This window comes from Prionailurus bengalensis, chromosome D2 (assembly GCF_016509475.1).
Source record: "Prionailurus bengalensis isolate Pbe53 chromosome D2, Fcat_Pben_1.1_paternal_pri, whole genome shotgun sequence".
In the NCBI taxonomy this organism is placed as follows: domain Eukaryota; kingdom Metazoa; phylum Chordata; class Mammalia; order Carnivora; family Felidae; genus Prionailurus; species Prionailurus bengalensis.
The window spans coordinates 23373496-23389798 of record NC_057351.1 but is presented as its reverse complement, the minus strand read 5'-3'; the positions used below and the strand labels follow the sequence as shown (position 1 = coordinate 23389798).

The 16303-nt window shown below is 42.1% G+C and overlaps 1 protein-coding gene across 2 annotated transcripts in view; it reads right to left on the bottom strand.

Moving 5' to 3' along the window:
• ARID5B (AT-rich interaction domain 5B) overlaps positions 1–16303 on the bottom strand; it is a 181667-nt gene that overhangs the window by 38509 nt on the left and 126855 nt on the right. Inside the window, exons 1-2 of one of the 2 annotated variants that reach the window (XM_043596434.1) lie at positions 7171–7616; positions 5651–5763 (exon numbers count right to left, since the gene is read on the bottom strand). In XM_043596434.1, coding sequence (XP_043452369.1) covers positions 5651–5763; positions 7171–7174 — 117 coding nt within the window. In that variant the 5' untranslated portion in view covers positions 7175–7616. Of the gene's footprint in view, positions 1–5650; positions 5764–7170; positions 7617–16303 lie in introns of those variants that run through there. The other variant, XM_043596433.1, reaches the window with a different exon arrangement.

The following is a 16303-nucleotide window of genomic DNA, read 5'->3' as shown; positions in this document are numbered from 1 at the left end:
CAGAAACAGTGTTTGCATCTGGCTGGACCATTCTTTTGCCTCCTTATACACTTTATTTTCTCAAGGGGCATCAGCTGTTAATGTCATTGAACAAAATGTGTCTTTTTAATATATAGTCCCATATTTTGCACTTTGTATCAACGTGAAGTGTATTACTTCTTCATAGTAAACTTATCTTGTTGCTAATGTTTCCAGCAACCTGAAAAAACACGTCACCACCAGCGGATGTCGGCATCAGGAACACCAGCAAAGTCTCTACTGTCTGTCACCTGAGGGTGATGCCCAGATGCACCCTCAGTAGGTAACAAAAGGTCCCACTCTTTAATGAGGGCTTCTTGTTTTTCAGTCAGCTCTGAGAATGCTGAAGATGCTAACTTGGCAAAGGCAAGAGTAGAGGTCAGCTAAAAACCAAAGAAGAGTTAAGTGGAAAGAGCCATGATTAGAGAATAAATGGCAGTAAATGTGCCAGATGTTCTTGCTTCCACACTCTAGGGCAAATATGGAACTCGGCAACCTGAGTGGCTAACCTAAGGTCCCCTCCCCACCGCCATGTTCTACAAGAGGCCTCTGATGGGTGTTAAATATAACGCTAAGTTGCTGAGCTATTTTAATTGTAAAAAGGGGAAGTACAAAGGGTCAGACTTTGAGTTCAAATGTGCCCATGGGGAATGTGTACAGTTCGATATTCTTCACATCTCCAGATCTCACATCGGAGAGAAGAGGGCTGGGGAATTGTTATGAACAAAAATGTCCCACATATTTGACATTGTTTTCCATTTCAGATTTTTGAGCCTTCTTTTTCTTCCCCTTCAGAGTCTCCTTCCCAGGCATTAAGAATATAAAAGCCTATGCTCATCTATAAAAGGGGATGGTGGCCTCCTGTGCACAGGGGTTTTCTTCACGTTGTTCTCTTAAGGGAATATGCGAGGTTAATATCTTCAGACTGGTTCTGGAAAAAATAAAACTTCCTGTACAACTCATTCGACTGGGCCCCTAGATAAGATTATAATTTTTAAGGGGCTGGTGGAAATGGGATTAAAATAGTTTTCCACGTAGAATTTTTACCGACAGTATTTTCAAACCTTAGTACTTTGCCACATTATATTATGGCGAGCATCCTGTGAAAATTTATGTTGTCATCAGTTTTCACTGCCAAATTTTCGATGCAGTCTACAGTTCTGATGAAATCTATAATTTAATGGCTTTTTGAAATCATAAAATCATTCCAGTTTTTATCTGGATTGCCCTGGGCCTTTTGCGAGTGTGTACTATGTAGCCAGGCTCTATTCTAAGCCCTTTTTAGGTATTATCTCATTTTATGCCCATAATTCTAATGAGGCACGTTGTTATTCTCCTGTTAGAGATGAGGGGACTGAGGTACAGAGGTGATGAGTAACAGGTACAAGATCATGTCCAAGTTAGTAAGTGGTGAGTTTGGGATTGAGCTCTAGGGCCTGTGGTATCAAACACTATGATTTACTGACACTCAGAAAAAAAAATTAAATCGATAGTCAAAACGCACTTGCAATTAAAAGCATATCTTATTAGTGGGTGTCACAAAACATACAGCTTAGAAATATGATCTATCAAATAAGGAACAAAAGATGAAACTAGATGGTTTCCAAAGTATGAAACCAAAGGGCTCCGTTCCTTCTATTGTATATCGAGCAAAGGGAAGGAAACCAGTATCCACTGAGCCCTGGCAGTGAGCTGGATACGGTGCTGTGGTCTCACACAGTCTCCTGAATGTTCGTTCGTAACAATCAGAAATAACAATCATAGATTAGCTCCACTTTACAGTTGAGGAAAATGAAGCTCAGTGAGGTTATGTATTTTGTTACTTGGCGCATGGGGGGCAGAACTCTGGGTATGGACTCAGGTCTGCCTCACTCCAAATCCCAGTTTTGCCCAAACAGGAGTAGATACAAGATTTGCATATAAAACAGGCTGAGTCTTAAATGTGAAGCAATAATGGGCCATATATATATATATATATATATTATTAGATCAGAAGCACCACTATTAAGGGAATATGAGGTTTCCTTCTGTGTCTAGATGGCCGCCTAACCTTGTGCCTCAACTGTGCAGAAACACCCAGAAACAGAAGGAAAGCATGGCGGAGGTGCACAACCCAGGCCCAGAGTCATTCAGACTCCCTGCTTTGTAGAAAAGTCTCCTGGGAAAGCCAGGCTGCCACCTCCTGAACTCCATCCTGAACCTCAGTGGGCATCCCAGCAGGTCTCTCCTTGCAGGGGTGGGGGGAGGGGCACACATAGGCTTTGTAAGAAGTGAACAGTGGTTTCCTTTCTCAGACTCACTCCATACATTTCTTGAGTTAACATAAGAGCCCCTTAGGCTATTATCCCATTTCTGGGTAGGACCTGGCCAAGTTACTTTCCACATTTTTCTCACATTTACCCCAAATATTCTCATTTTAACTTAACATTTTAATCTATTGCAGTTCCAATAGGAGCTAGTCTTCATGTTGACCTTGAGAATGCCCAATCTTTTGATGGTGACAGTTAATTACTCGATCTGTTTTTCCAACCTGAACACCTTATACTTGTTGAGTTCACTAAGAGCTTTGGGGTTTCTAAAGTGATTGAGGAAGTGCTAATTAAAGAATCCACATTTAATGTTTTCAATGAACCACCACCTATTTGATATTAACCACATCCTTTCACTGGCCTGAGTTATAACTGATCCAGCCTTCAACTGGGGCAGCAAGATGTGATGAACCAGCAAGAAAGAAGAGCCACAGTCTCATTTGGATTTGTCACTGACTTGGTAGGAGACCCTCATGTTCTTCCTCAGTAACGCAGGAAGGATAATCCCTGGGGGTCCCTGGGGGTTTGAGGACCAAACTGGATGAAAAATATTGAAGATAATTAAAGTATCACCTTTGTAAACTATCAAGAGGATGTTCCTGATTTAAATGTAAGAACATATGGCACACCATGGCTTCCCTTCTTTTGTTCCTTTTAGAATCTAACCACCTGTTATATACTTCTGGCCTTTCGAAGGGGCTTACAGAATGTGAAGACTTATTTGCCTCTTATTGGTGGAGGCCTTCCACTAGAGGCCTGGACTGAGAGGGATTTTCTTGCACAGATCACCGTATGAACAGGCTTGGGCCCCCCTCTGCTGCCATAATACGATCCTAGGGAAACAGCAGGATTTGGTTGGACACTTTCAAGACATCCTCAGAGAACCGGTAGCCTCTTCCCGTGTGTCTTTTGCTGTCTTTGGAAAGCCATGAAATTCTCCGTCCCTTAGAAAACAGTCTTGCAAAGCTGGTTTTTATGTTCTCATTGAGAGAGTGCAAATTTTTGATGGCGACAGGCAAATGGCTGCCATTGTTCTTCCAGCCATGCACACAACAGATCCAGGAGGTTCTTCCTCTAGAGAGCTTAGTGGGGTGTAGCTGCACGAAGCTGGGATTTATCCATATTTAGAAATGGTCTGTTTGAGACACTTTTGTAAAACTCAGTCACATAGGTCTTGGTCATAAGGCCAAACTGTCACTTGAAACACTGCTTCCAGTCCAGCAAGTGATCAGACGGTCACAGGCTGTGGTTTCCATTCCAGTGTTTCATGAGGAAAGACTCCTTGAAGACATAAATGCCTCTCTAGTGGTTGTTCTGGGCCCAGACGTGGCTTGTTCATTCTGTAGAGACTTTACATCTGTCTGTTGGTGCCAAGAGACAAGCCCACCATACTTCATACCTATTCATCTCTTTCTTCTAGTAGAACTGATCTTGCCAGGCCCGTTGAAAGCAGCCAAGGCAAAACTGTAATCCAAGAGTCTGAGGAGAGCTGGGTGTTTAGACCAGTCCACCAGTGGGAGAGTGACCCACCTCCTTGTAAAGATACTGAATGGAAGCACTGGTGGGAGGGGGTGGAAAGGGTCACTTAGAAAACCCAGGTTTGACCACTATCCCTCCTAGGAAGTCAGTGAACATCGCATACAGAGCAGGTTTGTGTTCTCTTCGGTTTTGTGGATCCTAGTGTGAGTCTTGAGCTGCCTTCCATGGTGAGAAATATTGGAGGTGCTGTTCTTTCAGATCAGTTTGTAGGAGTTTTGTAAAATTCCCAGAGGCATACTTCCTTAGTAGCTCCAAATGACATGGGAAGGAGCTTCATCCTGCTGGGCTCAGGTACAGAACATACTGGGGTAAACACATGATGTCACCTTGGAGGTATGAGGCAGGGTGCCAACATGAGACACTGGCAGTGCAAACTCTGTGCAATGCAAAGATCCTAAAACCTTCTCGCTTCATTCTATGGTATCTTGCAAACCACATCACAGGGAATAAACTGTTCCTGCTGACATTCTTCAAGACTATGGAAGCTGATAGGCAGTTCTAGGGCTGAGATGTCCAAATTACTAGAGAGTGTCATTCTTGGTACCCACGTGCACTCATTTGCAGAAGGTTAAATAAGCAGAACAAAAATAACTTTAGGGAAAGACAGATCTGTTTTTAGACAGAAAATACACATTTCTACTGGCTGATCTCTTTTTAACCCTTTGCATTCTTGGAAGCATGAAGAAACCCTAACAGGAAGGTCATCAGAACTTCCTGATATAACAACCACCTGCTAAAAATAAGATTTATAAACTGTGAATGTCTCAGATTTGCTTCCATTACACTGGGAAGAGGCTTGGCACATGTGGCAGAAAAATAGTAGACTGTCAAACCCAGAGCCGAATTCATATTTTTCTACAGCAGCATCTTCCAAATTCACCACTAGCCAAAATGGTCCATTTTCATACACTTAGTCCTTGAATCTGGAAACATAATATCAGTTGAAATCTGGTCTTCAATTCAAGTCCTAAAGGGGTTAATGCTGTCTTTGGCACAGAATCAACACCTAAGTATGAGCACCCAGTAAACAGAACCGTGCAAATCTGACCAACCACCCCCACAAAAGTCAAAAGAGTGAGTCTAAAAATATGAAGTGACACTTCACCCCTCATCGTGCTCAGTCCCTCAGGTGTGCACTTTCCAGACTCCACGGAACTCTTTGGCAAAATGGGCCTGCTCCCGGAAAAAGAGTTTAGCATTTGTATTTTCCTTCTGCGTTACTGGAGATCTTTAAAAAGACATAAATGTATATATGGCTGCATGTGTACGTGTAACTCTTTTGCTATGTAGGTAAATATCTTCAGTTTTAATCTAAGGTAAATTAGAGGTGACTTTGGGAAAAAAATCACTAAAAAGCTTAATTCTAGACATTTCTAATTTCATCCTCTGTTAATCTCTGAAACATATTTAGATGAACACGTTCAGAAACAGGACGGTTCAGCTTGGTCTATTTTTGACACAAGCAGAGTAAACTATGTCATTGTGTCACCTACTATGAAATCTCAGCTTCAATGACGTGGGCGCTTAATCATCTGTCCTTTACCCAACCGGCCAGCCTGGGAGGTGGGAAGCCTTTCTGTTGACTAATCAAAATGCCTCCACTCCCCCCTCCCCCTGCCACACAGGGGAGAGGAGGTGGCGGGAACAGACACAGAGGGCTGTGAATACCAAAGTCAGATTCTCCACTAAAAACTGCCATCAAGACACAAGAGCAGAGAGATAAAGAGAAAGAGGAAAAATAAAAAGATGCAGCCAAATGGATACCAGGGAGCAAATGACCCTACCTTGGCAACAGCTTTGCCGTCGGAATTGTTGTTAGAATCTTTAACACCACTGAACGAATCTCTTCTCTGTGGGCATGGCTTCTTTTTGCGTGGTCTGCCTTTAAGGTTTGGCGCTGAAAACAAATGAAGAACAAATTGATGTACATTTTCATGTGCGTGGGCTTCCTTAAGAAAGACCATGAGTGTTACTACAGCGGTGCCCTCTAAACTGTTCAGAGAAACGTACACATCTCATTTTATGCTCCTCTCTCTGACGGGCCGCATCTTGGTAGACTCTACAGTTCTGTACATGCTTCCCCAAGCGAATCTACTGCACGTTAACATGTCTAATCAGTGTAAATAAAATGAAGCTCTCCGCTCTCAAGGACAATGGTAAGGAAAAGGCACTTCCCTACTGTTAGAAAATAAACATGTTGAGCTGAAAGTCAACCCGAAGCCAGTCTCGGAGATTAGTCTTTGTTTTGTTTTGTATCTGTTTTTCAGAAACCTAGGTGAAATGCAAGCCCACTGTGGTATCATAGTAATGTCCCGTTTGAAAACCTCTCTCTTCAAAAGTGGAGACATGAGCAGTTTCTTAAATTATGATACAAATAAGTTGATATGATACAAATGAGTAGAGAGAGAGAGCTATAGAAAGAACATTCATAGTTAACAATCCAAAAAATATTCTTACAAGTATTTACTAATAATATTGCGACCAGCATGTTTCAAATCTCAACAAATCTGGCTGATACATTTAAATCAGCATGCTCTCTTTTTCCTTCTCAATGTAGTAAGATATCGAGGGTTATTTAAAATAACTTCCAAAGATCACACTGGGGCTAGCCTGATTCTGTGAAGATTATACTTTTTGAAAGCCACAGACAAGGTGCAAAGCAGAGTTCTATTTCATCCTTGATGTTGAGCCTGAATCCCTTTAAGATCCATACAGAAAGCAGGGGGAAAAAAAGGCTGCTGTTTACCTAGTGCTCGGACTGTCCGGCATCAGCTTTCATATTTAGCTTCATCAGTCACGCAAGTCAAGCAAAATTAAAACAAACCGTGAAACAAGCAGCCCTTGAACGGTTCCAAACTAGTGAATTGTACCCTGAGCAGTTTTTCCCAGCCCTTTCGAGGTACCCGCGCTTTTTTTTATTGCTTAAAGATAGGATTACGACGGTGCCAATCTGAACCACTGGAACGCTCTTAATTGTTGTTAATCTTACATCACACATTTAACCAGTGGTTTTAGGACATTTTACACTCTGCTCCTCAACATGACTCCCGCGCCCTCGCTTTTCTACCGTGGATAACAGTTGTGCTGTTGATAAAGCCCAGAAGAGCAGAGCTGCCTTTCTAGCCCGGCAAAAGTTTAAAAAGTGGCTGTGGGGCTCTGGCTCCCCCTCCCAAACCCGTTCCCCTCTCTTCTCCCCCCCACCCCAGACGGGTGTCCAGAAGTCCACCCCCGAAAGCCAGCCTGGAATTATCACAGGTAAACACCCTCGCAGACAAAAATCAAGCAAAGAGAAAGTAGCGATTACCCATTCCAGTCGACAAACATCTGCCTGAGGATGTCTGTGCTCATGAAAGCTACAGCATGTGACTGCTTCCCGGCCACGTCCCTGGAAGTCTTGACTTGGTGTGGATGTCAGCTTCCCTCCCAATGCGAACGCAAGTGCAAGCTGCCAGGCTCAGCGCTGTGCTTACGACTCCCCTCCCCCGGCAGCTCCATTACTCATGTAAACACACAGCAGTGACTAGCACGGAGTGTGTGGGATGAGCTCTGAGGACTTTGCCGAGTTGCCAGACTGGCAGGGAGGGCTCTGCTCTCTCCCCCTCCCTGCACTGCCTTGGTGATTTCATCGGGCCTGTGTTGTGGATCCTGACCTCCTGCTCTCCTGTCACAGCCTAATGCCACCTTCCATGAACTGCCCGGGTCCTCAGCCTGGAGCCAGGGCGTGGACTATTTTGGTGTCGCGCAGAAGTGTTTCCACAACGACTTAAGTGCTAAGACTTTAATGACCGCGAGGGAATGATGTACTTTCATGTCCCTTATCAAAATAATAGCCTAGCAGAAAGCTGACAGAGAGACAAACAGAACTTAGGGTAGGTCTGAGACATTTCATTAAAAGCAACAAAACAATATCGCCTCCGTTCTCAGATTTGTTAACTATGGTCTCTCCTTCCTAACATTTTGGCAAAAAAAGACCTCCAAAACATTTAAACCTAAAAGCATTTATTTCCAGAAGAGCTTTCAAATCCCAAAGGCCTTTTAGATAGAACTTGTACTGAACAGGCTGTTTTAAATAAAGGCAAAGGTTCCGGGAACCGACAATAAAGTCATCCTCAAATCGGGTCTATTTTCTCCATTCTTTGAGCTGTTTTCAGAACCCAGAAAAGCACATGTGCCCTTCCCCAACAGATTCTGAGAATCGTAAATTTAGAACAGGCTAGCACCTAATATTCTGGTCACACAAACTTAAACTCTCAATGGGATTTGATCAAGAGAAAAAGCCTTTTGTTCCTAATGAGGCAAGTCGCTGACATTTCAGGTAGGCTGGGCAAATCCCACCAATCACTCAAGCCTCAAACTCAAATATCTCTTCTCCTTTCCCCTCTGCCCTCCTTTTTCCGACTTTCTCTCATGGAAGGTATCACTGTATTCTTTGTACTTTAGTTGGGTTTTATGGCTTATTATTATCCTAAATTGGAGAGTCCTTAAGGGCAGGACCATGTCAGACTCATCTCTCACCTGCCCAGCACACACCCAGGAGGCGGCATTACATAATATAAATCTGTTGAATGAATAAGTGACTAATGGAAATAAAGATGCCCACATGTAACTCCTTCAAGTCTTCGAGCCGGACCCACACACTTGGCCTCGTGCATACCTGTCATGTTGGGCACCTGTAAACCTCTGCTCGCCTTTACTATTTACACTTGAGCTCTGGGAACATAACCCAATGACCAGGAAGTTTGCTCTGGGAATTGAGACCGAAAACCTAAGGCCTTTGGTTCCTGATGACTGTTAAGCCTTTGTGTCTGGCATCTTAGATGAGCTGTGATCTTGTACCCAGTGTAACCAGTGCCCTGATGAGCAGATGTTCAAAGTCCCAGGGAGAACGGAGCATGCAGAACTGGATGGGAGCCCCCATAACACAATTTGAAACCTTTTAGATCCATAAGACCCTGGGCAAAGCTTTGGGACCGAGGAGCTGGCTTTTGGGGGTGGGGGGAGTAAAAATTCTGGTCTCTGGGCTACTTTTGTTTTTCTTACAGAGTCAAGAAAACAAATCATTTGCAAGGGAAGTGAGTGAAAACAAATGCTTTATGGTGTGGTGGTGTTCAGGAGTGCGGGAGGCCAGCAGTACACTTATTGATAGCATAAATGGGTCTAGTTAGATCCGCTACGGAACAAACTAGTGTGAAGCAATAAATGCTCGGTTACTTTTGCATGTGTATATAATCCATGCTCATTCACAGAATTCAGTCAATGTTTTCAATATTACACATGAATAATAACAATAGCTGGTATTTATTGTGCACTTTCTCTGTGCCAGTCAGCACTTTGCATACAATACTCATTTAAAATTCACAGCAAACCAACGGGAAGGCACCATTATTACCCCCATTTTCCAGACCAGGAAACTGAGACAGCGATGGAATTAGTTGTTTTAGGTCATGCAACTGGTTACTGGTAACAGGATCCAACGCGGGCAACTGGACTTTATCCAACATCCCTGCTTTAAGTAACTTCTAACAGACACACACACTCAGTCTGTCTCATAATGAGATATTTATATTATTAACTTGGGCCGGCAGTCACCAGGGAGCTTTCCCTAAATGAAAACAGTCAAATACCACGACACGGTACAAGGGAACTAAAAGCCCATCTCAGGCAGCAAACAGCATCCTCCAGACTTGAGGCAGGGTAGGGTCCCCATCAATCCTGACTCAGCAGTAGGTGACAGACTTCCACTAAAGCCGCAGAGTTCCAATAAAACTTCGTGTGCCACGCACATCATCCCTTTGCAGGGGGCCACTGACTATTCTGCCCACTGCAGAAGAACAGTGAAAGATCTCTGTGGTTTAAAAAAAGAAAATCTTTCCTCTCTGACTGCCCATCTGTTCCTCTTACTCAGGGCCATGAAATTAACAAGTATTCACCTTTGTGAAGTCACTGCTATTTCTATAGGCATTAATCCCAGGAGAGTCGGCAACCGGCCACTTTGACATCTCATCCACGTGTTTTGTCTTCTCCTTTTTTAAAACTCATTCAAATATCAATAAAATATAGCTTTCTTAAAGACAATATAGCAAAACAAGGTTTTTGTTTGTTTGTTTTCTTAAAGCGTCTAAAGTTCAGAGTTTCCAGGCATTCATTTATATATTCACTTCTCTATGGGTTTTGCCAAAGTTATGTGTCAGGACAGCACAGGTGTGGGAAACTTTCAGCTCAACCCCAACCCTTGAAATAATAATAATAAAACAAAGGAAATGTAACCAGTTACTGGCAAAGTAAATTGCTTTTGGCTTAAACGTCCCTGTTTTTTTTCTACTGTGTTCTTCCTGTCATGACCGTCTCTCTTTTTTTATAACATTTATGCTCTTGGAAATACCACGAAGATAAACTGCTATAAAAGCTGGATTGACTCATCAGTTAACAACTCTTTCTTCTCATTTTGCAGAGACGATTTTGTTGCCAGCGCAGTTCCATATTCTCTCGAGAAATTCTTTGTGAGCTTCCACTTAGAGATAGGACTTGCTTGTTGGTGGGGGACTGCAATTAGGAGGATGGAAAACCAGGCATCATTTTCTTAAGAGTCTGACCCCCTAGGGTCAATATCTAGAGGAAGTTGGCAGAGCGTTAACTCACTTGATTTGCAAGTTGTGCGTGCGTGTCCGCACTCGGGTTGTGTGTGTGTGTGTGTGTGTGTGTGTGTGTGTGTGTGTTTTAAACACCAAACACAAGCCAGAAAACTAAAGTCCACTGACTGATGCATTAGGGACTGAGAAACATTGGTCCATGTATAATGCACATTGCTGATAATACTTTGCATTTCTGTAATGCCTTTCCTCTGAGGATCTCAATTCTCTGCTACATTTTCTTTGTAGACAATAATCTTAAAATACTCTGGCAAGTTTCAGCATGGAGCTTTGCTCTTGCTGGAAAAAAAATACCCTAATTTAGTTATCATTTACTGTGTTCTATTTTCAATGTTTCCCTTTTGACTATTTAGAAACTTCCTCTTTCACTACAACAAAAATAGGATGAGTGTTTTTAAAGTTATTAATGTATGACTAAAAGATTCAGAAACCAAGAATGGCAGAAAGCTTGATCAGAGCCACTCCTGAAATTTATGGGTGTAATAAAGGAGAGCCATTTCACAGATAATCTCTTATAGAATTTCAGTTTTCAAATACTTGGAAAAAAAGAAAAGAAAAACAGAAGCTCTCAGCCCTCGTTTTGGCTTTAGCTTACAGCCAACATTTTTATTTTAAAAATTCATAAATGATACCCTTAAATGTTTGTTTCAAATCCACAGCATTTCCATACACTCACTACCCCGCACCTAATAGAGCGGTGCCAGGAATCTGTGGTTGCTAGTACTTAACGTCTGTTAATTAGCTGAATCTTTCTGTGAATTCACAGGGCGTTAATTACATATAGATTTAAAAATTTTCAAGTTTACTTTTATTCTGTTTTCCTATAAACAATCTTCTAGGCCCAACAGGAATGTTGGAGAAGCAACTGTGTTATATAAGAAACGAGCACCCGGGATCACAGACCAGCAAAACTCTATCTTGTGTGGTGTCCTAACCTTAAATGATGACTTCAAAGCAATAGGCAAGGTAAAACAAGAAAACAAACAAACCAAAACACTGCAAGAATGTTATCGCTTTCTGTAACTGTTCTGACAGTTCCCTTTTCAAGAGTAATTTTTTTTTCTTAAATAAAGCCATGAAATGGGGCGCCTGGGTGGCGCAGTCGGTTGAGTGTCCGACTTCAGCCAGGTCCCGATCTCGCCATCTGTGAGTTCGAGCCCCGCGTCAGGCTCTGGGCTGATGGCTCAGAGCCTGGAGCCTGTTTCCGTTTCTGTCTCCCTCTCTCTCTGCCCCTCCCCCGTTCATGCTCTGTCTTTCTCTGTCCCAAAAATAAATAAAAACGTTGAAAAAATTTTTTTAAAAATAAAGCCATGAAAAATAATAATTTAGAGTCATGAACCGAGACTAGACCTGGCCGCAGATGCTCTCACTCTCAAATGTCCCCGAGACCACACAGCCCTGAACAGCGAAGGCTGCACCTGCCCCAGAGGGATGATCACACTGCCACTCTGGATGTCATGGCCGCCTTGAGTTTCCAAGTGTGCTTTAGACCTGGTGTGGTTTGGACCACAGTGTCCATAAAAACAATTTAGCATTTCCAATGCACTACACTCTCTCAGAACCCAGATCCACTTCCACCTCCTGTGAAGGGTGAGCAGTGATGTTGTTAGAAAGGGGGGGTGGGGGGAAGACATGAAGCAGACTTTACATGAGGTCCAACCACTTTGGCTCTTGGTCAAAATCACTGAGATCCCCACGAGTCACTAATGAGAGTGGAATGTATTAGTGCGTTTGTCATACCTGGACTGCTTTGGCGGCTTAAGTCCAAAACAGCCATGGACTTCATTGACTGCTCAACAAACCATGTACGTAAACACTCTTGTAATCCCTTCCAAAACATGCCCGTCTTACTCACTCTTTGTTTCATACTTGTGAATGCTGCAGCAATTGTTAATGCCCCTGATCAAAGTTTTAGTAATTTCATAGGCATGTGATTTGCATAGCTATTTCCTGATCCGCCTTCTCTCTGCCCTGGAGGTCTTCATTTCTCAGAAACATTTAAAAACACAGATTATTTGACTTATCCCCTTCCCCCACCCTATAAACGGAACTCGATTTGCTAGCTCATCTGTATTGCTAACTGGTTTGAATGCATGTGACTCCACGCATTCTTGCCATTAAAACACAAGCAAACCTCTTTTTTAGTCAGGTTTTACCAGCAGTGACAGGCAGATTTCTATCTTTATTTCCCCTCTGTGTCTTGAGGAGGAGAGAAATTTAAATGCCCAAATGTTATCTCTATATTATTCTGAAACAATGTAGTGAGTTCCAAAGGAATGCAGAAATGTTCTAGAAGTATAGAATAGGCTTGTCTACAAGGGCCTTGGCAAAGAAGAAAGGGATTACAGACACTTTTTCACTACCACTTGCAGAATAAGAGGAAAATCTGGGAGTGAAATCAAGGTGCGGAGTGAAGAGAGATTCTGGGTTTTCAGAAGACGGACTTTCTAAGGAGAGAATTCTGGAAATAGGGAAGAAAATGGAAATCCATGCTTGACCTTTCAAACGCTCACCTTCCCTTTGGTTTGTTCTGGCTAGGCCCAGTATCCTTCATGGAAACCATTCTCAGCGAAAGGTCCCCTTCAGGACCTGCTGAAGGGGCAGAGGGGGTGGCTCCCAGGTGTCCCACAAATGTTTGTCTCTGAGGGTATGAGATCTATGTACCATGGCATCAGGAGCCAATGGAAGACTCTTTTGCCTTCAAAGTACGAAATTTACAATTCTGTAAAGAAACATCAGAGCAGGGCTGCCTTGGTGGCTCAGTCGGGTAAGTGTCCGACTCTTGGTTTTGGCTCAGGTCATGATCTTGTGGTTTTGTGGGTTTGAGCCCCACATTGAGCTCTGTGCCGACAGCGCGGAGCCTGCTTGGGATTCTCTCTCCCCTTTCCTCTGCCCCTGCCCCACTCGTGCTGTGTGTGTCTCTTTCCGGATGAATAAACTTAAAAAAAGAAAAAGAAAAAGAAACATCAGGGCAGAGTGGATGCCTGAGGACTTAGCTTGGTACACGGAGTACAGGTGGTGGTGTGGTCCAGGTGTTACTACTGAGCACAAAAGGTCTGATTTCTTGCCCCCAGCTGCAAGATCTTGTCATGAAGTCAGGTCTCGTCATGAAGTGGCAAACCCAGCAAAACCAAAAAGGGCCTCTAAAAATGCCACAGGGTCTCAAACTTCTACTTTCACATCTACCCAGCAACTCATTTCTCCTGCTATAGTCTTCTCCCTGGATGCCTGGTGCCCACGGTCCCTTTTTCAGGCCCTGGGTCCCAGCCTCCTCTCTTAATGGAGAAGACCATGTTGGGTGTTGAGGAAAAACCTGCGTGAAAGCTGTTAATAATTAGATGAAGTGCATTGTTTCAATGCTTACTATGTACTTTTTCTTAAGATTTTGAAATAACTTATGTTTCCATTTTTTGAAAACTATTCCATGAACAGATTTAGTTGTTCTTTGTATGATTGTCTGTAAGAATAGAATATTAATTTAAGATACTTGTTTTTTTTTAAGTTTTAGGCTATTTTAAAGATCCAGTCTGAAAATACTTCTTAAGGACATTTTGATTTCTATAATTTATGAAATGTATAAAGAAAGGACCTCTTAAACATAGAGACTTTTTGTCTCTGTCTCTCTTTTTTCTTTTTGTTACAACCAATAGACCCGCTCATTCTAGTACGTGATTGATATGTTTTGTGGTGTTACTATTGAGCATGACAGCACAGAAGTGAAAGTTACATGTTTTGTGTTGAACAGCCTTGCAAGGGGCAGCAAATATCAGAGCAGTTTTTAAACTCTCTATAAACAGAACATTCTTGGTCAGCCATTTCTCCAGGTTTGGAAATGAGATATTCCATTTTCAACATTGAGGATAATTGATTTGCTACATCTCTCAAGAAAACATTCCCTACTTGGAAATAAGTAAAAGAGACATTGTGTGTGTGTGTGTGTGTGTGTGTGTGTGTGAGTGCATGTGTGGTTTAGCATGGAGGTATTTAACTTTGTCAGACTTGGACTAATATGTTATGAGAGACATTTCAGGTTTTCAAACACATACACATAAGAAAAAGTAAAAGGTCATCAAGTAATAGGCTTCCAATCTCTTTTTTAAAAGATCCCAAAAGGAATTTGTACTTAAAAGGGATTTTTCACTTTCTTTATGCTTTTTCTATCTTTCAGAAAGAATAATTGAAAAAGGATAGTCTCTTACTTAAAAAATAAAAAAAAGATGACTATTGTAGTTTGTCTGAGACTTACACATTTTTCTTTCTCACATTAAGCCTTCCCATCCCTTTTTCCCTTTCCAAGCTACCAGTGGCATCTCTGAGCTTCATTTGTTTGTGGGTACATACAAGCCCCAATACCAGAAAACGACTTCAATCGCTCTCCTGCGATACCAAGGAACTCCTAGACCCACGGCAGAGAACAGTGTGTGTGTTGGAGCAGAGTGGAGTGAGGGTCCAGAATGAGGACAGCAAGGGTCTGGGCTGTGCGTGTAGAGTCAGGGCAAGCTAGAGTGCTCCGTCAGTGGGAGTGGGTGTGTGTCACCTTCTGGAGAAACACGGACAGATAACTACATCAGAAATCCTAATGTAAATCTTACGATGAACAAGAAGAGTACGCAGAAGAGGTTAGAACTGCTTCTCATTTTTTTTCAGTGTAAGAAAAAAATGTTTCTATAACTGTTTAGAGCTGCTCTATGTAACACAGTCACCTCTAGCCACGTGGGGCTACTGAGCACTGGAAATATGTCCAGTACAAAGCTAAGACTTTCCACGAGCATAAAATACACACTGGATTTCCAGGACAATATATAAAATGTAAAATATCTCATTAATGACATTTTATAGATTACATATCAAAATGATATGTTGAAGATACTGGATTAAATAAAATACATTATTAAAATAATTCTACCTGTTTCTTTGTACCTTCTGAAATGAGGTTACTAGAAAATTTTAAGTTACATGTGGCTTGCATTATCTTTCTTTTGGGGGATGCTGGTTCAGTCAGTTCAATGTCATGATTATAGATACGTCCTTGGAAATGTGTTAAAGAGTAGACAGAACAAGATTAACATCTGAAGCGGGAATAATCAGCAAGAGCGTTGATTCAAAGTTTCAGTGAAATTTAGGGTTTTATTTGCTGTTTATATGCAGGAGAGTCATACACAGATGTTAGTATCTGAGAATTTTGCTGAACCTGAGGTGTTTCCTTAGTAAAATTCAGATCTGGTAATCATTGACTCAAGGTTACTCAATGGCCCCAGTGAAGATATTATTTCATTAACTTCCTTAACTAATATGTCAAAGCAAATGTTAAGCCTTGACAGGACACTTGGGGAGAAGAGGGAAGAGACAGAGAAAAAGAGAAGCTGTCTAATTATTAATTTTACTAACTGTTCTCTCCAGCTACCAATGTGGGTTGGGTGTAATGTAAGCCATTTGCAAACTGAGTAAGAGAAAATAGATCTTCAGTGATTTCAGCTAGTTGTTAGGTGGAATCTTCTTAACCACAAATTGTTGAATAAATTCATGGTCTGGCTGTGTTTTTCTTTTTGGAGATTGCATTTGCAAGTAGGAAAAGCGATCAGATATAGTCAGTCCTCAAGTCAACCAAGGGCATGGCCTTCTTGGCTTTCCCAAGGTGCTTCAACTCCCATGGTTTTATACAACAAAAAGTGAGATTATTCATTGAAGACAAGCACTCCAATAAACCCAGAAAAGCTGACAGAACAAAAAGGTCTGAACTCTAGGGGGCAGAGGAGGAGACACATTCTTTCCCCATTCATTCTTAGC